Below are 24,255 nucleotides of genomic sequence, written 5' to 3'. Positions count from 1 at the left end.
GCATCTATCAATTCCGTCTGAGGATCCCTCGACCCGTACCTGGGTAGCTTGGTTTTGAGGGGGGATGACATGAGATCTATCTCTGGCGTCCCCCACTCGCTGAATATCTCTGCAAACACCTCAGGGTAAAGAGACCATTCCCCTGGGTGAAAGGATTGCCTGCTGAGGAAGTCCACTTCCCAGTTGTCAAGACCTGGAATGTGGATCGCTAATAGTGTACATTTGTGAGTCACTGCCCACTCTAGTATCTGAGATACTTCTCTCATCGCCAAGGAACTTCTCATTCCCCCTTGATGGTTGATATAGGCAACCGAGGTTATATTGTCTGATAGTAATCTGACAAACTGGGACGAACCTAGAAGGGGCCAAGCCTTCAAGGCATTGAAGATTGCCAGGGGTTCCAAAATATTGATCGGAAGGGAGGACTCCTCCTGAATCCACAGAACTTGTGCCTTCTTGACACCCCAAACGACTGCTCAGCCGGAAAGGCTTGCTTCCGTAGTCACAATCTCCCAGGACGGTCTCAAAAAGCATGTGCCTTGGGACAGATGATCTGGACAGAGCCACCAGGAGAGCGAGTCTCTTGACAGGCTGTCCAGCACAATCTGTCTCAACAGATCTGAATGGTCGCCATTCCATTGTCTCAGCATACATAGTTGTAAGGGTCTGAGATGGAATCTGGCAAAAGGAATTATGTCCATGCAGGACACCATGAGTCCGATTATCTCCATACACTGAGCCACGGAGGGTCTTGAGGAGGCCTGGAGGGCAAGACATGCAGAAGTTAGCTTGCAGTGTCTCTGATCTGTGAGGAATAGTCTCATGGATATGGAGTCTATTATAGTTCCCAGGAAATTCACCCTTGTACTTGGAGTAAGAGAACTCTTTTCCAAGTTTATCTTCCATCCATGTGATCGAAGAAGACTGAGAAGGGACTCAGAATGTTCTTTCGCTAGACGAAAAGATGGTGCCTGTACCAAGTTATTGTCCAGGTAAGGCGCTAATGCAATACCTCATGTTATGGCAATGGCTAGAAGAACCTTTGTAAATATTCTTGGAGCAGTAGCTAGGCCAAACGGAAGAGCTATGAACTGGAAGTGCTGATCCAGAAAAGCAAACTTCAGGAACTGAAAATGTTCCCTGTGAATCGGGACGTGAAAGTATGCATCCTTCAGGTATATTGTGGTCATAAACTGTCCTTCCTGAACCAGAGGCAGGATTGACCGTATTGAGGGAACACTCAAACTTGTTTAGGCACTTTAGGTCCAGAATTGGACGAAAGGTTCCCTCCTCCTTTAGAACCACAAAAAGGTTTGAATAAAACCATAAACCTCTTTCTGCTGAAGGTTTCCTCCCCCTTTTAGAACCACAAAAAGGTTTGAAAAAAACCATAAACCTCTTTCTGCTGAAGGTTCCAGGTCAATTACTCCTAGAGAGGAGAGATCCCGTACGCAACCTAAGAAGGCAGCCCTCTTTCTGGTCTTGTCGAAAGACTGGAGAGTAGGAATCTGCCCCTGGGCGGATGAGACTTGAATCCTATCCTGTATCCTTGAGATACAACCTCCAGGACCCAAGGATCCTGTAGATTCTTGAACCAAGCATGTGAAAAAAGAGAGAGAGTCTGCCCCTACCCGATCCAGGATCGGGGGCCGCCCCTTCATGCAGATTTGATCTCGGCGGGCTTCTTAGTCTGTTTGGACTTATTCCAGGAGTGAGCTGGCTTCCAAGTACTCTTGGGCTGCTCGAATTTGGAAGAGGACTGCTGTCGTTGCAACTTGTTAGCATGAAAGAACGAAAATTAGACATTTGCCGTCCCTTAGGCCTATTCTTCTTATCCTGCGGTAGGAAGGCACCTTTCCCTCCGGTAACTGTAGAGATAATGGAGTCCAGCCCTGGACCGAATAAAATCTTCCCCTTGAAGGGAAGAGAAAGGAGTCTGGATTTAGAAGTCATATCTGCAGACCAAGACTTCAACCAGAGAGCCCGGCGGGCTAGAACCGCAAAGCCAGCAGCCTTTGCATTTATGCGAATAATCTGCAAATTTGCGTCACAGATGAAGAAGTTAGAAATTCTCAGTGCCTTAATTCTCTCCTGAATATCCTTGAGGGGAGTCTCCACCTCAATGAGCTCCAACAGAGTGTCGTACCAGTAGGTAGCTGCTCCAGCAACCGCAGCTACAGCTGCTGCCGGTTGAAATAAAAACCCTGTATGTTGAAACATCTTCCTCAGAAAAGTTTCCTTTTTTTTATCCATAGGCTCTCTAAAGAAGAACTATCCTCCAGAGGGATAGTAGTATGCGTAGCCAGCGTGGAGATAGCACCATCCACCTTTAGGATGGTGCCACATAAATCTAATTGAGTGTCAGGGAGCGGAAATAATTTTTTTAAAGTAGACGAGGGGGAAAAAGTTACTACTCTTTCCCATTCATTACTAATAATGTGGCACAGGAAAAGTCAGAGGGACCTTCTTATCTTTGTAAACCCTGTCTAATTTAGGGATCTTAGGCTCCTCAGGGAGTGTAGCCTCTGGAACCTCTAGAGTAGACAGAACCTTTAATAAAAAACGCAGATGCTCAATTTTAAATCTATAGGAGGGTTCCTCTGCTGAAGGAGGTTTAGTAACTGATGACTCTAGGTCAGGAGAACTATGTTTAACCTTTCTCTTGCGTTTGTAAGAGCGAGGTAAGGCACTCAGGGCCGCAGACACCGCCGATTGTAACTGCGAGGTAAAGTCCGCTGGAAAAAGGCACCCTCCAGATGGAGGAGTAGTTGAGCCGCGGTGAACTGCATATGGAGCGGGTAATGTAGAAAGGGTAGTCATTTCTTGGGACCCAGATTCATGAGGAGTAGACGGCTCAGAAGGGCTAATAACTCTATGAGTATTAGCAGGCTTGTCTCCATTCTTAGACTATACAACAGTGTTTAGGCAAATGGAACAAAATTGAGCAGGCAGGCAAACCACAGCCTCCTCACATTTTAAACAGGAATTATTAATCAGTACAGAAGGAACGGAACTTACTAATTTAGTATCAGAGTCCTCCATAGCTTTGTATATACCCACAGAAGGACAATCAAAAAGAAACCCTTTAATTTAAAAAAACGGCATGTCAATGGCTGGGGCACTCATCACCTCCTAGAACCAGACAGCTAACAGTGAAAACGCTCTCTTTAGTAGTGATGTCTGCAACAGGATTTTAGGAAATGAAAGGGACCATACCCGGCCACATGGTACGTAGAACAGAACTTCCCAAGCTATGAAAAAGGGCGTCAAGCTATTATAAGCTGCGCAACACTTCAAAAACGAAAGTGAAACCTGTTTGTTCCAAGCCACAAAACACACAGTCTATGAGCCTAAAAAAACAACTCACATTAAGCAGATATAAATCCCCAAACTCTTCAAATAATCTCCCTTAAGGAGATATTAACCATTGATCCTAACAAGGTATAAAAGGAGCCACACTGTGACCCTTTTTTTTGTTTAAATAGTTTTTATTGGGTGTATCAATTTAACAGATGCGTAAAAACATAATTTATGCTTACCTGATAAATTCCTTTCTTCTGTAGTGTGATCAGTCCACGGGTCATCATTACTTCTGGGATATTAACTGCTCCCCTACAGGAAGTGCAAGAGGATTCACCCAGCAGAGCTGCATATAGCTCCTCCCCTCTACGTCACTCCCAGTCATTCGACCAAGGACCAACGAGAAAGGAAAAGCCAAGGGTGAAGTGGTGACTGGAGTATAAATTAAAAAATATTTACCTGCCTTAAAAACAGGGCGGGCCGTGGACTGATCACACTACAGAAGAAAGGAATTTATCAGGTAAGCATAAATTATGTTTTCTTCTGTTAAGTGTGATCAGTCCACGGGTCATCATTACTTCTGGGATACCAATACCAAAGCAAAAGTACACGGATGACGGGAGGGATAGGCAGACTCTTTATACAGAAGGAACCACTGCCTGAAGAACCTTTCTCCCAAAAATAGCCTCCGATGAAGCAAAGGTGTCAAATTTGTAAAATTTGGAAAAAGTATGAAGCGAAGACCAAGTTGCAGCCTTGCAAATCTGTTCAACAGAGGCCTCATTCTTGAAGGCCCAAGTGGAAGCCACAGCTCTAGTAGAATGAGCTGTAATTCTTTCAGGGGGCTGCTGTCCAGCAGTCTCATAAGCTAAACGAATTATGCTACGAAGCCAAAAAGAAAGAGAGGTAGCGGAAGCTTTTTGACCTCTCCTCTGCCCAGAGTAAATGACAAACAGAGAAGACGTTTGTCGGAATTCCTTAGTTGCCTGCAAGTAAAATTTTAGAGCCCGGACTACATCCAGGTTGTGCAGTAGACGTTCCTTCTTTGAAGAAGGATTTGGGCATAAAGAAGGAACAACAATCTCTTGATTGATATTCCTGTTAGTAACTACCTTAGGTAAGAACCCAGGTTTAGTACGCAGGACTACCTTATCCAAATGAAAAATCAAATAAGGAGAATCACAATGTAAGGCTGATAATTCAGAGACTCTTCGAGCCGAGGAAATAGCCATTAAAAATAGAACTTTCCAAGATAACAACTTTATATCAATGGAATGAAGGGGTTCAAACGGAACGCCCTGTAAAACATTAAGAACAAGGTTTAAACTCCATGGTGGAGCAACAGTTTTAAACACAGGCTTAATCCTGGCCAAAGCCTGACAAAAAGCCTGGACGTCAGGAACTTCTGACAGACGTTTGTGTAACAGAATGGACAGAGCTGAGATCTGTCCCTTTAATGAACTAGCAGATAAACCCTTTTCTAAACCTTCTTGTAGAAAAGACAATATCCTAGGAATCCTAACCTTACTCCAAGAGTAACCTTTGGATTCACACCAATGTAGGAATTTACGCCATATCTTATGGTAAATCTTTCTGGTAACAGGTTTCCTAGTCTGTATTAAGGTACTAATAACTGACTCAGAAAACCCACGTCTTGATAAAATTAAGCGTTCAATTTCCAAGCAGTCAGCTTCAGAGAAGTTAGATTTTGATGTTTGAAGGGACCCTGTATCAGAAGGTCCTGTTTCAGAGGTAGAGACCAAGGCGGACAGGATGACATGTCCACCAGGTCTGCATACCAAGTCCTGCGTGGCCACGCAGGTGCTATTAGAATCACTGATGCTCTCTCTTGTTTGATTCTGGCTATCAATCGAGGAAGCAACGGGAAGGGTGGAAACACGTAAGCCATCCTGAAGTCCCAAGGTGCTGTCAGAGCATCTATCAGGACTGCTCCTGGATCCCTGGATCTGGACCCGTAACGAGGAAGCTTGGCGTTCTGTCGAGACGCCATGAGATCTATCTCTGGTTTGCCCCAACGTCGAAGTATTTGGGCAAAGACCTCCGGATGAAGTTCCCACTCCCCCGGATGAAAAGTCTGACGACTTAAGAAATCCGCCTCCCAGTTCTCCACTCCCGGGATGTGGATTGCTGACAGGTGGCAAGAGTGAGACTCTGCCCAGCGAATTATCTTTGATACTTCCATCATAGCTAGGGAGCTTCTTGTCCCTCCCTGATGGTTGATGTAAGCTACAGTCGTGATGTTGTCCCACTGAAACCTGATGAACCCCCGAGTTGTCAACTGGGGCCAAGCCAGGAGGGCATTGAGAACTGCTCTCAATTCCAGAATGTTTATTGGCAGGAGACTCTCCTCCTGACTCCATAGTCCCTGAGCCTTCAGGGAATTCCAGACGGCACCCCAACCTAGAAGGCTGGCGTCTGTTGTTACAATTGTCCAGTCTGGTCTGCTGAATGGCATCCCCCTGGACAGGTGTGGCCGAGAAAGCCACCATAGAAGAGAATTTCTGGTCTCTTGATCCAGATTCAGAGAAGGGGATAAGTCTGAGTAATCCCCATTCCACTGACCTAGCATGCACAGTTGCAGTGGTCTGAGGTGTAAGCGTGCAAAGGGTACTATGTCCATTGCCGCTACCATTAAGCCGATTACCTCCATACATTGAGCCACTGACGGGTGTTGAATGGAATGAAGAGTGCGGCAAGCACTTTGAAGTCTTGATAGCCTGTCCTCTGTCAGGTAAATCTTCATTTCTACAGAATCTATAAGAGTCCCCAGGAAGGGAACTCTTGTGAGTGGAACGAGTGAACTTTTCTTTTCGTTCACCTTCCATCCATGTGACCTTAGAAATGCCAGCACTAACTCTGTATGAGATTTGGCAGTTTGAAAGCTTGAAGCTTGTATCAGAATGTCGTCTAGGTATGGAGCTACCGAGATTCCCCGCGGTCTTAGTACCGCCAGAAGAGCACCCAGAACCTTTGTGAAGATTCTTGGCGCTGTAGCCAATCCGAATGGAAGAGCCACAAACTGGTAATGCCTGTCTAGGAAGGCAAACCTTAGGTACCGGTAATGATCTTTGTGAATCGGTATGTGCAGGTAAGCATCTTTTAAATCTACAGTGGTCATGTACTGACCCTCTTGGATCATAGGTAAAATTGTCCGAATAGTCTCCATCTTGAACGATGGAACTCTTAGGAATTTGTTTAGGATCTTTAAGTCCAGGATTGGTCTGAAAGTTCCCTCTTTTTTGGGAACCACAAACAGATTTGAGTAAAACCCCTGTCCCTGTTCCGATCGTGGAACTGGATGGATTACTCCCATTAACAAGAGCTCTTGTACGCAGCGTAGAAAAGCCTCTTTCTTTGTCTGGATTGTTGACAATCTTGACAGATGAAATCTCTCTCTTGGAGGAGAGTATTTGAAGTCCAGAAGGTATCCCTGAGATATTATCTCTAGCGCCCAGGGATCCTGAACATCTCTTGCCCAAGCCTGGGCGAAGAGAGAAAGTCTGCCCCCCACTAGATCCGATCCCGGATCGGGGGGCCTCAATTCATGCTGTTTTGGGGGCAGCAGCAGGTTTCCTAGTCTGCTTGCCCTTGTTCCAGGACTGGTTAGGTTTCCAGCCTTGTCTGTAGCGAGCAACAGCTCCTTCCTGTTTTGGTGCAGAGGAAGTTGATGCTGCTCCTGCTTTGAAATTACGAAAGGAACGAAAACTAGACTGTCTAGTCTTGGCTTTGGCTTTGTCCTGAGGCAGGGCATGGCCTTTACCTCCTGTAATGTCAGCGATAATCTCTTTCAACCCGGGCCCGAATAAGGTCTGCCCTTTGAAAGGTATATTAAGCAATTTAGACTTAGAAGTAACATCAGCTGACCAGGATTTTAGCCACAGCGCCCTGCGTGCCTGAATGGCGAATCCTGAATTCTTCGCCGTAAGTTTAGTAAGATGTACTACGGCCTCCGAAATGAATGAATTAGCTAGTTTAAGGACTCTAAGCCTGTCCGTAATGTCGTCCAGAGTAGCTGAACCAATGTTCTCTTCCAGAGACTCAATCCAGAATGCCGCTGCAGCCGTGATCGGCGCAATGCATGCAAGGGGTTGCAATATAAAACCTTGTTGAACAAACATTTTCTTAAGGTAACCCTCTAACTTTTTATCCATTGGATCTGAAAAAGCACAGCTATCCTCCACCGGGATAGTGGTACGCTTAGCTAAAGTAGAAACTGCTCCCTCCACCTTAGGGGCCGTTTGCCATAAGTCCCTTGTGGTGGCGTCTATTGGAAACATTTTTCTAAATATCGGAGGGGGTGAGAACGGCACACCGGGTCTATCCCACTCCTTAGTAACAATTTCAGTAAGTCTCTTAGGTATAGGAAAAACCTCAGTACTCGTCGGTACCCGCAAAATATTTATCCAACCTACACATTTTCTCTGGTATTGCAACTGTGTTACAATCATTCAGAGCCGCTAACACCTCCCCTAGTAATACACGGAGGTTTTCCAGTTTAAATTTAAAATTTGAAATATCTGAATCCAGTCTGTTTGGATCAGAACCGTCACCCACAGAATGAAGTTCTCCGTCCTCATGTTCTGCCACCTGTGACGCAGTGTCTGACATGGCCCTAATATTATCAGCGCACTCTGTTCTCACCCCAGAGTGATCACGCTTACCTTTTAGTTCTGGTAATTTAGCCAAAACTTCAGTCATAACAGTAGCCATATCCTGTAATGTGATTTGTAATGGCCGCCCAGCTGTACTCGGCGCTACAATATCACGCACCTCCCTCTGAGCGGGAGATGTAGGTACTGACACGTGAGGCGAGTTAGTCGGCATAACTCTCCCCTCGTTGTTTGGTGAAATTTGTTCAATTTGTACAGATTGATTTTTATTTAAAGTAGCATCAATACAGTTAGTACATAAATTTCTATTGGGCTCCACTTTGGCATTGCAACAAATGACACAGGTATCATCTTCTGAATCAGACATGTTTAACACACTAGCAAATAAACTTGCAACTTGGAAATACAATTCAAATAGAATAATATTAAAACGTACTGTGCCTTTAAGAAGCACAGAAGATCTATGACAGTTAAAAATTAATAAATTGAAACAGTTATAGCCTCAATCCTTGTAAACAACACAACTTTAGCAAAGGTTTAATCCCATTAGCAAAGATAACAATTTCTGAAAGCAGGAAACAAATTACAGAATAAAAGTTTTTATTTCAGTCAAACTATAATTCTCACAGCTCTGCTGAGAGAAATTACCTCCCTCAAAATAAGTTTTGAAGACCCCTGAGCTCTGTAGAGATGAACCAGATCATGCAGGGAATACAATGAGTTGCTGACTGAAATATTTGATGCATAGTAAAAGCGCCCCTCCCCCACACACACAGCAGTGAGGGAGAACAGAAACTGACAGAAAAAACAGATTTAAGCAACTGCCAAGTGGAAAAATGGTGCCCAAACATTTATTCACTCAGTACCTCAGCAAATGAAAACGATTTTACATTCCAGCAAAAACGTTAAACATAATCTCTAGTTATTAAACAGCTTTATGTCTTTCTTACAGTGTAATTCTAGTGAAGTACCATTCTCCCAGAATACTGAAGTGTAAAGTATACATACATGACATTATATCGGTATGGCAGGATTTTCTCATCAATTCCATTGTCAGAAAATAAAAACTGCTACATACCTCTATGCAGATTCATCTGCCCGCTGTCCCCTGATCTGAAGTTTACCTCACTCCTCAGATGGCCGAGAACAGCAATATGATCTTAACTACTCCGGCTAAAATCATAGCAAAACTCTGGTAGATTCTTCCTCAAACTCTGCCAGAGAGGTAATAACACACTCCGGTGCTATTTTAAAATAACAAACTTTTGATTGAAGATATAAAACTAAGTATAATCACCATAGTCCTCTCACACGACCTATCTAGTTGCTGGGTGCAAGAGAATGACTGGGAGTGACGTAGAGGGGAGGAGCTATATGCAGCTCTGCTGGGTGAATCCTCTTGCACTTCCTGTAGGGGAGCAGTTAATATCCCAGAAGTAATGATGACCCGTGGACTGATCACACTTAACAGAAGAAATATCGCTTAACATCAATGAAACAATTGTATGAAAATATACAGTATATTATAACAGTGACCCATCATTTTCTAGAATCTAGGGAAGTGATGAGGGGAGGGTGATTAGGGAAAGGGAAATGGATAAAGAAAAAGGGAATCCTATCACTTATACTTCATTTCAAGTCTATGCTATATCCTCAAGCATAATAACTAGCTAATTCCAGTAGACATAACAAAACCCATCAACACATTTCTCAGGACATTACATATATTTCTGGTCAGTTTGGTACAGTACGTAAATACATAAAGGGATTGCCAAAATGTTAACTGTTAGTGTGATGTATTTGTTCCCATAAGAATAGTATGTTGGTTATGAAGTCTTGCTTGCCTAAGTAGGAGTAGTACATTTTTTCCAGGGCTAGGACATGGTCTATCTCCAAAATCCATCTGGAGATAGTAGGTACCTCTCGCGTCTTCCATAGCCTAGGAATCAGCCTCTTAGCGCACGTTAGCATTATAAGGAGTAGTTTTTTACGGTAGGCGCAGGAAATCTGCGGGACATGGTATAGGAGAATGGAGCAAGCATTCAGGGAGATATTAGTACCCAAGACACCATTTATGTTCTGTTCTATTTGCGGCCAGAAATCAGCCAGAGCAGGACAGGACCACCATATATGGGTCATAGAGCCCACCTCTCCGCATCTCCTCCAGCAATTGGAAGAAGCGCTAGGGTAGATGACATGCAAGCGCTGGGGAGTTAAGTACCAATAAGCCATAATTTTATAATTCACTTTGGCCATAATTAAAGAGGTGGAAGAAGAATGAGTGGTACGGAAACAGCGTTCCCAATCTTCATCATCCAAGTCATTCGGTATTTCCTCATTCCACCTCGCCAAGTATGCAGGGCGTTGCTCCGGAAAGGAGCCCCTTAAAATATTACATGACCTAGAGAGATGCGCTCTCTTAATCTTGGGGTTGATACATAATTGTTCAAATTGTGTCAATGTCCTCTGTATATCTTGCTTGTAAGGGCTGCTGTGAATAGCGTGTCTAATTTGAAGCTATGCAAACCAATTTTGGAAAGGAGATCCTAATTCTTCATTAAGTAAAGCTCTCTCCTTTACTCCAGTTGAGTCTGAGAGTAGGTATATTGGAAGGTTCTGTAGCAGTTTGTTTGCATTTGTGTGGGTAAAGAGATTATGTTGTAAGAACAGGTGATTGCCTAGTAGCGGAGTTAGAGGGGATATCAAAGTGGAGACTCCTCTATTATGAGTGATAACATAGTCCCATGTCTTAAGGGTGGCTTTGATATAGTTATTCTGTAGTAATGTCTGAGATCTAGTATGTTTTGGAAGCCAAGCTATATCTCTCATATTTTTAACTTGGGAAAGGTGACTTTCTATCTGAATCCACAGCTTGTCTGAAGGGGCGTGATTCCATGAGAGTATCCTCCTTAAGTGGACTGCTCTGTAATAATTAGTGAGGTTAGGAATATTTAAACCGCCATCTTCCTTGCTAAGGTATAAAGTGTGTTGCGCTATTCTAGGTGTCTTATAGGACCATATAAATGAGTTTATCATTTTCTGTTGGGTCCTGAGATAGGCATTGGGCAAGGCCATCGGGAGAGTCTGAAAAAGGTAAAGAAATTTGGGGATTATCATTTTGATCGTGTTGATCCTGCCCATCCAGGACAGATGTCCCTGTCTATGCCAGGAATCCAGCAAGTTTTTAACCTTCGTTTGGAGGGATATGTAGTTATCTGAAAATAGTTTGCGTGTATCTTTCGGGATTATCAGTCCCAGATATTTAAATTTATCTGTGATAGTTAATTTAGTACATTGTGTTATGGCTATTATCTCCTGATGTGATAGATTAAGTGGTATTAGGCCGGATTTTTCCATATTAATGGAAAAGTTCGAGACTTGTTTATACTCCTCTAATGTCTTAAGCAATGCTGGTAGTGTCGTCCTTGGGGACTGCAAAGTGAGGATCACGTCGTCCGCAAACATAAGGCATTTCTGAGTGATACTGCCAAACTCCATACCCCTTATGTCTACATTATGTCTGATCTGTAGCGCTAAGATTTCTACTGTGAGGGCGAATAATAAGGGTGATAGGGGGCAGCCCTGACGCGTGCCATTGGAGATGGGAAATGATTTCGATATAGTATTATTTATTTTAATTTTTGCAATAGGACTATGATATAGAGCCTTAATTCTATTGATGAATGAGTCCAAAAGGCCAAATTTCGACAGGGCTTTCCACATAAACTGCCAGTCCACCCTTTCGAAAGCTTTCTCCGCATCTGTGGAGAGTAGGACAAGAGGCACACTGTGACCCTTTATAGCGTTTTAAATTGTATATATAAAAAACGGTCTTACCCTCCAGGATCCATGCTGTGGAACAGGCACAGCCTCTTAAGTGTGACAGTCTTGCAGCAGCGCTTCTGACATGGACTTGAATGTGTAGCAGCAAGCAGTGAAACTCGTCAACACTGATTGCTCAGGAGCTGTTTAGCGACAGTCTGGATGGGTTCGTAGAAAAACTTTCCCTGCATCTCCAGACTCTAACTTTCATCAATACGCTCACTGAGAGGTTGACATGATTACTTAAAACTCCAGTCCTTTCTCGAAGGGAACATACCCATTACAGGACTATCCAAATTTTCTGACACTTCTCTGCCACCTCCTACAGTGACGAAATGCAAACAATGACTGGGGGATAGGGAAAGTTGGAGAAATATTTAAGCCTTTGGCTGGGGTGTCTTTGCCTCCTCCTGGTGGCCAGTTGTTGTATTTCCCAACAGTAAGGAATGAAGTTGTGGACTCTCCCTGCCTTATGGAAGGACATCTTTGATGACAGGTGTAAGAAATCAGGCTCATTTATCGCTGTTATTTCAGTTGGACTCAAATACAGGCCTGATTGCAGCTTGTGGAGAGTATGTTGTAAATATCTCAACATTGCAGATTTCATTCAAACACTAACATTGTTACTTCTGTATTTTAAACGTACGTATAATGTGTTCCATATCTTGGTCCCCTTACATGCCCAATTCCATTGCAGCCAGCAATGGGACAGCCTTGTCCTGCCACTGGCATTGTATCTGTTGCACCTTAGGAAAGGGAGATGTTAATATTAGCACATTACTATGACTGATTCATTCCAATTTTTTCCCATCAGTGGTCTTTTTTTGCTTTATATTTAATGACATACCTGCGGGCAGCTGGAGGGGGTGTCCAGTTTTTCCACACCATCCTACAGGGTGAATATCCGGGCTATCTGCATCCACCCAGAAATCATATAGAGAGCTCCAGCCATCAAAATGAAGCTGTGAGAGATTCCGAGGTATGAATGTGTGTTTAGATCACTATTTCACTTTATGTGTGACAGAGTATCTCATTCCTCACGGTCCTGATTTCTCAGTGTGGTAATGTCTTACAACTCACCTTAATGCGGTTCTCCTCTTGCTCGACAATGCTACAAACCCTTATTAGCATGGGATTCCTCCGGTCCACAGCTTCCAGTTTCATGTTTGGTTGGAATCCATGTGGAGGACGCTGAGAGAAAGTGAAGAAAAAAGAAACGTGTAAATAATAGAGTGGTATAGAGAATGGCAAGCAGGAAAGAGTTACCTGGGAAACGGTAAGTGGCAAAAGAAAGTTTGGAAGGAAAAGAGACTGCATAAGGAGGAAGTGTTAGATATGTGTTAGGTGAAATGCATGTGTGCGTGCGCAATATGTGCTTACCAGTTTGAAGGCCCTTGCCGGGGCTGCCTGGGCTCCAGTCTTCTCTAGATAACTTTCCCAGGAGAAAGCTTTTGGCTCTTTATATTCTGCATAACACAGAAAAAAAAAAACACACAAAAAAAAAAAAATATTTATGTTTCGGTTATGTCACCATATAAATGTACCTTAATTCGCTTAGGGGTTATATACTCTTATTTTACGTTAACATCAATGCTAAAAAAACACATTTCTGAATTTCACATTTCAGTCTTTGTCAAAATCCATAACATTCAGTTACTTATGTATTATAAAATGTACATATAGTTTTTTGTTTTTTTTATATATATATTGCATACATGTAATGCGAGAAATTTTTATGAAACAGACAAATTCAACTTTCAAGTATTTTGTATTAAACTATTTTATAATTCATTAAGGGTATTAAAGGAACAGTAAATAAATAGATTGCAATATAAAAGGATTCATTATGCGTAGCAAAAATTTTAAAAAAATTCCAATATACTTTATTTAAATTGCAGGTTTCCTTATCTTTAAAGGGCCACAATAGTCAAAAAATGACATGCGCTAATTTGTTAGAGCATGTAATTTAAAGACTACCGACCCTGCATCACAAAACGGTTAAAGGGACAATAAACACCTTGTAATTACGACATATTTCAGTGTTGCTACTGAATAACATACCTTTTTAAAAACACATTAAAGTGAAGGTAAACTTTGATGAATGAAAGCCCGTTTTTAAAAAAATCCTATTAAAAACAGGGGCACTTTCATTCATCAAAGTTTACAAAGCAGTTGTTTTGATTAAAAACTTACCTCTCTTCCTTGCACAGCCAGAACAGCTTCCCCCACACGGAGATCCTCTCTTCACACGTCATCAATGACTAATCCGGCTTCCTCCAATCCTGGCTTTCCCCCCAGGGTAGTCATTGCCTGAGGCCATGCCGTGATTGGAGGAAGCTGGATTAGTCATTGATGACGTGTGAAGAGAGGATCTTCGGGTGGGGAAACTGCTCTGGCTGTGAAAAAAACAAAGGTAAGTTTGTAATCAAAACGGTTGCCTTCTAAACTTTGATCAATGAAAGTGCCCCTGTTTTTAATAGTAGTTTAAAAAAAACGGGCTTTCATTCAAAGTTTACCTTCACTTTAACATCCTTTTTACAGCAATTATTTATCAATAGCCCCACTCCACCCACCATTTGCCTTTTTTGGAAGAGCCCGCCTGGGCTAGCCCCTGCTATAGTGTTAGTATAGAGTACATTGTTTTGCAGTTGTTATCTGATAAAGTCAATTAGGGAAAGATATATAGCAGAATTAACCTTGAGAAAACAACAGGTTGTGGTTTAAGTACTAGGATTTAAAAATTGCTCAGTTTTTCAAATGGCAAACTAAATAATGAAAGTATAATGCAAAGTTGTTTCGTTATGCATAACTATTTTATATACAAATATCAAGGTGTACAGAAGAAGTACTGCTCGGAGCACTGCCGTCCCGAACAGAAACCATTGTTGATCTAACCAGCAGTGCTAGTTGCATATCTGAGTTGAGTGACTACCGATGCCGATTGGATCAGCGGAAGGTTTTGCATGGAACCAGCAATACTCTGCGGGTCCTGTTTGGGGGGGGGTTAAATACCCAGTAGCATAGGGTCCGTAGTCTTAAAAATTACATTCTCTAAATAAAATTAGAGCATATAGGGTTTTGACTATTATTGCCCTTTAAGTCTGAAAATTTGGGGTTTTCCAGTTCTGATCATTGCAAGTGCGCACTAAAAACTTTACAAGCCGTATCTGTCCCTAATTAGCTTCAGCTATGTTAGCATACAGTAAAACTGAGATTATGCTGACAAAATGACAGTGGCTAGTTTATCTACTACAAGTTCTTGATTTGATCCTCCAAATAAGGCAAGAGGTGGGTGGAGTTTGGGTATTGAAAATGCATCTGTTATTTTAACAAGCTGGGCTGAATTCTATGACCAAACCCACTCACTTACAAGGCGCTATATATTGGGAGTTTGTGATGCTAATTTTATCTTGATAAAGCCTGCTACTAGGCTGAAACGTGTAGATGAACTGGTATTTCTGTCTACAACAATCTCTAATACGAAAATACAAAGCGCTGTTATTTGTAGGAAGCCAGCACTAACTACACACCACTAGAGAGAAAACAGAATTTATGCTTACCTGATAAATTACTTTCTCCAACGGTGTGTCCGGTCCACGGCGTCATCCTTACTTGTGGGATATTCTCTTCCCCAACAGGAAATGGCAAAGAGTCCCAGCAAAGCTGGTCACATGATCCCTCCTAGGCTCCGCCCACCCCAGTCATTCGACCGACGGACAGGAGGAAATATATATAGGAGAAACCATATGATACCGTGGTGACTGTAGTTAGAGAAAAGAATTCATCAGACCTGATTAAAAAACCAGGGCGGGCCGTGGACTGGACACACCGTTGGAGAAAGTAATTTATCAGGTAAGCATAAATTCTGTTTTCTCCAACATTGGTGTGTCCGGTCCACGGCGTCATCCTTACTTGTGGGAACCAATACCAAAGCTTTAGGACACGGATGAAGGGAGGGAGCAAATCAGGTCACCTAAATGGAAGGCACCACGGCTTGCAAAACCTTTCTCCCAAAAATAGCCTCAGAAGAAGCAAAAGTATCAAATTTGTAAAATTTGGCAAAAGTGTGCAGTGAAGACCAAGTCGCTGCCTTACATATCTGGTCAACAGAAGCCTCGTTCTTGAAGGCCCATGTGGAAGCCACAGCCCTAGTGGAGTGAGCTGTGATTCTTTCAGGAGGCTGCCGTCCGGCAGTCTCATAAGCCAATCGGATAATGCTTTTAAGCCAAAAGGAAAGAGAGGTAGAAGTCGCTTTTTGACCTCTCCTTTTACCAGAATAAACAACAAACATGGAAGATGTTTGTCTGAAATCTTAAGTAGACTCTAAATAGAATTTTAGAGCACGGACTACGTCCAAATTGTGTAACAAACGTTCCTTCTTTGAAACTGGATTCGGACACAAAGAAGGTACAACTATCTCCTGGTTAATATTATTGTTGGAAACAACTTTCGGAAGAAAACCAGGCTTAGTACGCAAAACCACCTTATCTGCATGGAACACCAGATAGGGCGGAGAACACTGCAGAGCAGATAACTCAAACTCTTCTAGCAGAAGAAATTGCAACCAAAAACAAAACTTTCCAAGATAGTAACTTAATATCTACAGAATGTAAGGGTTCAAACGGAACCCCTTGAAGAACTGAAAGAACTAGATTTAGACTCCAGGGAGGAGTCAAAGGTCTGTAAACAGGCTTGATCCTAACCAGAGCCTGAACAAATGCTTGAACATCTGGCACGGTTGCCAGTCTTTTGTGAAGTAAAACAGATAAAGCAGAGATCTGTCCCTTTAGAGAACTTGCAGATAATCCTTTCTCCAAACCTTCTTGTAGAAATAATAGAATCTTAGGAATTCTTATCTTATTCCATGGGAATCCTTTAGATTCACACCAACAGATATATTTTTTCCATATTTTATGGTAAATTTTTCTAGTTACAGGCTTTCTAGCCTGAATCAGAGTATCTATTACAGAATCTGAAAACCCACGCTTTGATAAAATCAAACGTTCAATCTCCAAGCCGTCAGTTGGAGGGAAACCAGATTCGGATGTTCGAATGGACCCTGAACAAGAAGGTCCTGTCTCAAAGGTAGCTTCCATGGTGGAGCCGATGACATATTCACCAGGTCTGCATACCAAGTCCTGCGTGGCCACGCAGGAGCTATCAAGATCACAGAGGCCCTCTCCTGATTGATCCTGGCTACCAGCCTGGGGATGAGAGAAAACGGTGGGAATACATAAGCTAGGTTGAAGGTCCAAGGTGCTACTAGTGCATCTACTAGAGTCGCCTTGGGATCCCTGGATCTGGACCTGTAGCAAGGAACCTTGAAGTTCTGACGAGACGCCATCAGATCCATGTCTGGAATGCCCCATAATTGAGTTATTTGGGCAAAGATTTCCGGATGGAGTTCCCACTCCCCCGGATGGAATGTCTGACGACTCAGAAAATCCGCTTCCCAATTTTTCACTCCTGGGATGTGGATCGCAGACAAGTGGCAGGAGTGATCCTCCGCCCATTGAATTATCTTGGTCACTTCTTTCATCGCCAGGGAACTCCTTGTTCCCCCCTGATGATTGTTATATGCAACGGTCGTCATGTTGTCTGACTGAAACCTTATGAATTTGGCCTTTGCCAGTTGAGGCCAAGCTCTGAGAGCATTGAATATCGCTCTCAGTTCCAGAATGTTTATCGGGAGAAGAGACTCTTCCCGAGACCATAGACCCTGAGCTTTCAGGGATTCCCAGACCGCGCCCCAGCCCACTAGGCTGGCGTCGGTCGTGACAATGACCCACTCTGGTCTGCGGAAGCTCATTCCCTGTGACAGATTGTCCAGGGTCAGCCACCAACGGAGTGAATCTCTGGTCTTTTGATCTACTTGAATCGTCGGAGACAAGTCTGTATAATCCCCATTCCACTGTCTGAGCATGCACAGTTGTAATGGTCTTAGATGAATTTGTGCAAAAGGAACTATGTCCATTGTTGCAACCATCAATCCTATTACTTCCATGCACTGCGCTATGGAAGGACGAGGAACAGAATGAAGTACTTGACAAGAGCTTAGAAGTTTTGATTTTCTGACCTCTGTCAGAAAAATCCTCATTTCTAAGGAATCTATTATTGTTCCCAAGAAGGGAACTCTTGTTGACGGGGACAGAGAACTTTTTTCTTTGTTCACCTTCCATCCGTGAGATCTGAGAAAGGCTAGGACGATGTCCATATGAGCCTTTGCTTTTGACAGGGACGACGCTTGAATCAGGATGTCGTCCAAGTAAGGTACTACTGCAATGCCCCTTGGTCTTAGAACCGCTAGAAGGGACCCTAGTACCTTTGTGAAAATCCTTGGAGCAGTGGCTAATCCGAATGGAAGTGCCACAAACTGGTAATGCTAGTCCAGAAAAGCGAACCTTAGGAACTAAGTGGATAGGAATATGTAGGTACGCATCCTTTAAATCCACGGTAGTCATAAATTGATTTTCCTGGATAGTAGGTAGGATCGTTCGAATAGTTTCCATTTTGAACGATGGTACCCTGAGAAATTTGTTTAGGATCTTTAGATCCAAAATTGGTCTGAATGTTCCCTCTTTTTTGGGAACTATGAACAGATTGGAATAAAATCCCATTCCTTGTTCTCTTATTGGAACTGGATGTATCACTCCCATCTTTAACAGGTCTTCTACACAATGTAAGAATGCCTGTCTCTTTATTTGGTTTGAAGATAATTGAGACCTGTGGAACCTTCCTCTTGGGGGTAGTTCCTTGAATTCCAGGAGATAACCTTGAGAAACTATTTCTAGCGCCCAAGGATCCTGAACATCTCTTGCCCAAGCCTGAGCAAAGAGAGAAAGTCTGCCCCCCACCAGATCCGGTCCCGGATCGGGGGCTATCCCTTCATGCTGTTTTGGTAGCAGTGGTAGGCTTCTTGGCCTGCTTACCCTTGTTCCAGCCTTGCATTGGTTTCCAGGCTGGTTTGGGTTGTGAAGTATTACCCTCTTGCTTAGAGGATACAGAATTAGAGGCTGGTCCGTTTCTGCGAAAGGGACGAAAATTAGGCTTATTTTTAGCCTTAAAAGACCTATCCTGTGGGAGGGCGTGGCCCTTTCCCCCAGTGATGTCTGAAATAATCTCTTTCAAATCAGGTCCAAATAATGTTTTACCTTTGAAAGGAATGTTAAGCAATTTTGTCTTGGAAGACACATCCGCTGACCAAGACTTTAGCCAAAGCGCTCTGCGCGCCACGATAGCAAACCCTGAATTTTTCGCCGCTAATCTAGCTAATTGCAAAGCGGCATCTAAAACAAAAGAGTTAGCCAATTTAAGTGCTTGAACTCTGTCCATAACCTCCTCATACGAAGATTCTTTACTGAGCGACTTTTCTAGTTCTTCGAACCAGAAACACGCTGCCGTAGTGACAGGAACAATGCATGAAATTGGTTGTAGAAGGTAACCTTGCTGTACAAAAATCTTTTTAAGCAAACCCTCTAATTTCTTATCCATAGGATCTTTGAAAGCACAACTATCTTCGATAGGAATAGTAGTGCATTTGTTTAGAGTAGAAACCGCCCCCTCGACCTTGGGGACTGTCTGCCATAAGTCCTTTCTGGGGTTGACTATAGGAAATAATTTCTTAAATATAGGGGGGGGGAACAAAAAGGTATGCCGGGCCTTTCCCACTCTTTATTTACTATGTCCGCCACCCGCTTGGGTATAGGAAAAGCGTCGGGGGGCACCGGAACCTCTAGGAACTTGTCCATCTTACATAATTTCTCTGGAATGACCAAATTGTCACAATCATCCAGAGTAGATAACACCTCCTTAAGCAGTGCGCGGAGATGTTCTAATTTAAATTTAAATGTCACAACATCAGGTTCAGCTTGATGAGAAATTTTTCCTGAATCTGAGATTTCTCCATCAGACAAAACCTCCCTCATGGCCCCTTGAGATTGGTGTGAGGGTATGTCAGAACAGTTATCATCAGCGTCCTCTTGCTCTTCAGTGTTTAAAACAGAGCAATCGCGCTTTCTCTGATAAGTAGGCATTTTGGATAAAAGATTTGCTATGGAGTTATCCATTACAGCCGTTAATTGTTGCATGGTAATAAGTATTGGCGCACTAGATGTACTAGGGGCCTCCTGTGTGGGCATAACTGGTGTAGACACAGTAGGGGATGATGTAATATCATGTTTACTCCCCTCATTTGAGGAATCATCTTGGGCAATATCATTATCTGTGGCATTACTGTCCTTACTTTGTTTGGACACTATGGCACAATTATCACATAAATTTAAATGGGGAGACACATTGGCTTTCATACATATAGAACATAGCTTATCTGATGGTACAGACATGTTAAACAGGCTTAAACTTGTCAACAAAGCACAAAAAACGTTTTAAAATAAAACCGTTACTGTCACTTTAAATTTCAAACTGAAAACACTTTATTACTGAATATGTGAAAAAGTATGAAGGAATTGTTCAAAATTCACCAAAATTTCACCACAGTGTCTTAAAGCATTAAAAGTATTGCACACAAAATTTCAGAGCTTTAACCCTTAAATTAACGGAACTGGAGCCGTTTTCAAATTTAACCCCTATACAGTCCCAGCTATATGCTTTGCTGAGACCCAACCAAGCCCAGAGGGGAATACGATACCAAATGACGCCTTCTAGAAGCTTTTTTAGTGATTCTTAGATCCTCACACATGCATCTGCATGCCTTGCTCTCCAAAAACAACTGCGCAGTAATGGCGCGAAAATGAGGCTGAGTCTATAACTAGAAAGGCCCCCAGACTAAAAAAGGTGTCCAACACAGTGCCTGCCGTTTTTTAAACGTTCCCCAAGATTATAATGCCAATTATAAGCTACAATCTGCATAATATGCCCCAATAAAGCAATCGTTTTAGCCCATAAAAATGTCTACCAGTTTTTAAGCCCTTTTTTAAGCCCTTTATTCTTTTATATTTGACTAAGAAAAAGGCTTACCGGTCCCCATGAGGGGAAATGACAGCCTTCCAGCATTACATGGTCTTGTTAGAAATATGGCTAGTCATACCTTAAGCAGAAAGGTCTGCTAACTGTTTCCCCCAACTGAAGTTACTTCATCTCAACAGTCCTGTGTGGAAACAGCAATCGATTTTAGTTACTGTCTGCTAAAATCATCTTCCTCTTACAAACAGAAATCTTCATCGTTTTCTGTTTCAGAGTAAATAGTACATACCAGCACTATTTTAAAATAACAAACACTTGATAGAAGAATAAAAACTACATTTAAACACCAAAAAACTCTTAACCCTCTCCGTGGAGATGTTGCCTGTGCAACGGCAAAGAGAATGACTGGGGTGGGCGGAGCCTAGGAGGGATCATGTGACCAGCTTTGCTGGGACTCTTTGCCATTTCCTGTTGGGGAAGAGAATATCCGACAAGTAAGGATGACGCCGTGGACCGGACACACCAATGTTGGAGAAAGAGGTTTCTGATTGGCCACAAGCTGGTCATGTGATCACAGACACAGAAGTGTCCTAGCGTATACGGAGTGAGAACGCCGAATACAGAAGCAGCAGCATCCAAAGTCACCTAAGGACGACGGCTGGATATAGAGTGGAACACCTCGGTGCAGTAAGTTGCCATGTTTCTCTGATGTCCGTTGTACCGGGTGAGCGCCGATTTATATGTATCTGCTTCAATCCTCTTGGATATCTCCCTTTTGGCTTGTTTAGTAACTGTGGTTGAACAGCTAAATCTCCATCATTCACGTTTGGACTTGCAACTTTATTCAGCTAACGCAAAACAGTCTGAATACAGATGACTGTGACTGTGGACTTTGTTTTATTACTTTTTCAGCTTTTTTATACTTATATGTTTTATACTCTATCTTTTTTATTATATACATACGATTTAGGCTTTATTCGTTTTATTTTATGAACCTGAATTTAGTAAACCTTTATATACATACCGTTTGGTGTGGTTGCTGTTTTAGCACTCTTTTCCTTATTTTTACTTAGACTTTTGTGATTGGCTGTAGAGGACAATCCTACTGTTTAGTTGCCTAACCACACCGCTGAGTGTCTGTAGATATTTCTATTTTTTGTTTAGTATTGAAAATGCAGCAAGTTAGGTGTTAACCCTTTCAAAAAACCTTCGATTCTCACCTAGTATGTTAATTTATTGTGAAATTGAAGAAAAATCTTGTAATTCCAAGAGTTTACTGTCCCTTTATATTACGTTTTATCTCTGCATAGCATGTATCGGCAATCATTTTATAAGCACAATTTTCAAGGATTTATAAATAAAGAACAGTTCAGGAATATTCCCATTAAAAAGCCTGGTGGTATTATGGGAACACATCTCAGGTTTTATTAAAGTGAAGGTCCATTTTGATGAATTAGTGCCCGGTTTTTAATAAACCTATTAAAAACAAGGGCACTTTAAGTAATCAAAATTGACATTTCACTGTTTTCTTCAAAAACTTACCTTTTAATTCTGAATGCCGCTCCAGCGATTCCCCCGGCCGTCGGAAGCCTCTGCAGACGTCAGAAATGACGAAGCAGGCTTCCTCCAATCACAGCTCTTGGCCTGATGCAACACTGTGATTGGAGGAAGCCGGATTCATCATTTTGGACCCGCGAAGACGGCTTGCGACGGGTGGAGGAAGTGCTGGAGCGGCTGCCAGGATTAAAAGGTAAGTTTTTGAAGAAAACAGTGAAATGTCAATTTTGATGAATTAAAGTGCCCTTGTTTTTAATAGGTTTATTAAAAACCGGGCACTAATTCATCAAAATGGACCTTCACTTTAAATAATAAGTACCATAGTTTCTCATTTATATTCCACCTGCATGAACTCCAAAACAAAGTAAGGTCAAGGCTTCAAATAGGAGTTTTTATGTTCTACGTGCAAAACCAACAAATCAAATCCCTCTTGCCCTGAAATAGATCTCACACCTTGAATCTTAAATACTTGTGGTTTTAGTCAATATTATAGATAAATACATGTACACATCTCTCTTACCCGGAGGAGGGGTCAAAGCGATTCCAGATTCCTGACAGTAGCCAACCGGTCGGATATATGGACTACTAGCATCACACCTGTTACAAACAATGGTGGTGTTAACATATTGTATACTGACAATGACAAAAAAAATGATGAAATTAAAATTCAAGACTACATAGACTGAATATACTCTCTCTTTGCTGTCACTCCAGAAGGCAACCTAATGAAATATTCTACAACCCATACCACATCTACAGAACTTTTTTATGTAGTTAGAGCTTTCCCCCAGGAGAATTGTATTGTTAAAAAAAGATATATTCCAGACATGAGAAAGTAAAAGAATAAAATCCTATCTCCAAAGAAAAACTGTAAACTAACTAAGCATTATGCTAGAAGCTAGCGTTTTATTTCCTCCAATATTTTAGCTTTGTCGAGAGACTCAAAAAAAGGACATGAAAAACAATATTGAACTTTCATGGTTCAGATAAAGAGGGCAATTTTAAGAGACGTTTCAGTTTACTTCTGTTAGGAGATGAATTTAATTATTTTGGTATTTGTTGAAAAGCATACATAAAATAGTGGCCACATATACATATCACTAGTCATTGGCTCACAAGATGTCTTCAGCTAGGACCAAGTAATGCATGGCTGCTCTGGAGCTAGATATATGCAATAGTAAATAATGTAACAAATCATGCCATTGTCTTTTGGCACTTTTATGCCCCTTTAAATGCAATATACGTAAGAACTAGAAATGCATTTTAATGCATCATTTTACAGAACCCCTGTATAATCTAAATGCAACTCTTTCAAAGGAACATGTAACTTTTTCTTTTATGATTCAGATAGCGTGTATAATTAATAATAAAAAAAAAAAACTTTCCAGTTTAAATCTATTACCAAATCTAACTTGTTCTCTTAGTATCCTTTGTTGAACACCACACTTCAAAGGTTCAAAAGTGTATTTCTTGAGCAGTATATGGCAGCTGTTTAGCAACAATGTTTTTACACATTGTGCAAACACTGCTGCCATCTAGTTTTTCAAAAGTGTTACAAAACAATGATGCATGAGGCAGCAACAGACTGGATAAAATAAGCCACAACCCTGAAGGTCAGTGAACTAGTTGCCTGCAAGTATGCCATGATGATGGCAGCACAAATCCATAATAAAATTGATGCCGTAAACACAGAAACATTTTACATTTACCCCCAAAAGGAGAACAAACAAAAGCTGCAAGTAGATTTTCCATTTTCACAAAGAGCCCAAATCCCATCAGTTTATATAGTGGGACTTCCTAAGAACGATGGGACCATGTGGATGGTTTGCAGTGACATAACATTTGGTAGATAGTTTTGTATGCAAGGAAAATCAAATATGTAATAGATACACTTGAAAGTTATCCTGAGCTATATGAATGAAACATTTCAGCTTTTCCATATGAAATTAACAAGAGGTACTTTTCAATCTCACTTTCTTTGATTTTGTTTAAATTTGGCAAACTAAAAGGGCCACCTGAGATA

The 24,255-nt window shown here is 41.9% G+C and overlaps 1 protein-coding gene across 2 annotated transcripts in view; it reads right to left on the bottom strand.

The window, feature by feature from the left end:
* Positions 1–24,255, bottom strand: part of LOC128653667 (lethal(3)malignant brain tumor-like protein 3) — a 112,955-nt gene that overhangs the window by 42,088 nt on the left and 46,612 nt on the right. For both annotated transcript variants that reach the window (XM_053707082.1, XM_053707083.1), the window contains exons 12-16: positions 22,753–22,829; positions 13,134–13,219; positions 12,834–12,944; positions 12,601–12,715; positions 12,400–12,499 (exon numbers count right to left, since the gene is read on the bottom strand). In XM_053707082.1, coding sequence (XP_053563057.1) covers positions 12,400–12,499; positions 12,601–12,715; positions 12,834–12,944; positions 13,134–13,219; positions 22,753–22,829 — 489 coding nt within the window. The remainder of the gene's footprint in view (positions 1–12,399; positions 12,500–12,600; positions 12,716–12,833; positions 12,945–13,133; positions 13,220–22,752; positions 22,830–24,255) is intronic.

The sequence above is a fragment of the Bombina bombina genome, chromosome 3 (assembly GCF_027579735.1).
Source record: "Bombina bombina isolate aBomBom1 chromosome 3, aBomBom1.pri, whole genome shotgun sequence".
Lineage (NCBI taxonomy): Eukaryota > Metazoa > Chordata > Amphibia > Anura > Bombinatoridae > Bombina > Bombina bombina.
The sequence above is the reverse complement of the archived record's forward strand: the minus strand, read 5'-3'. Positions and strand labels throughout refer to the sequence as shown.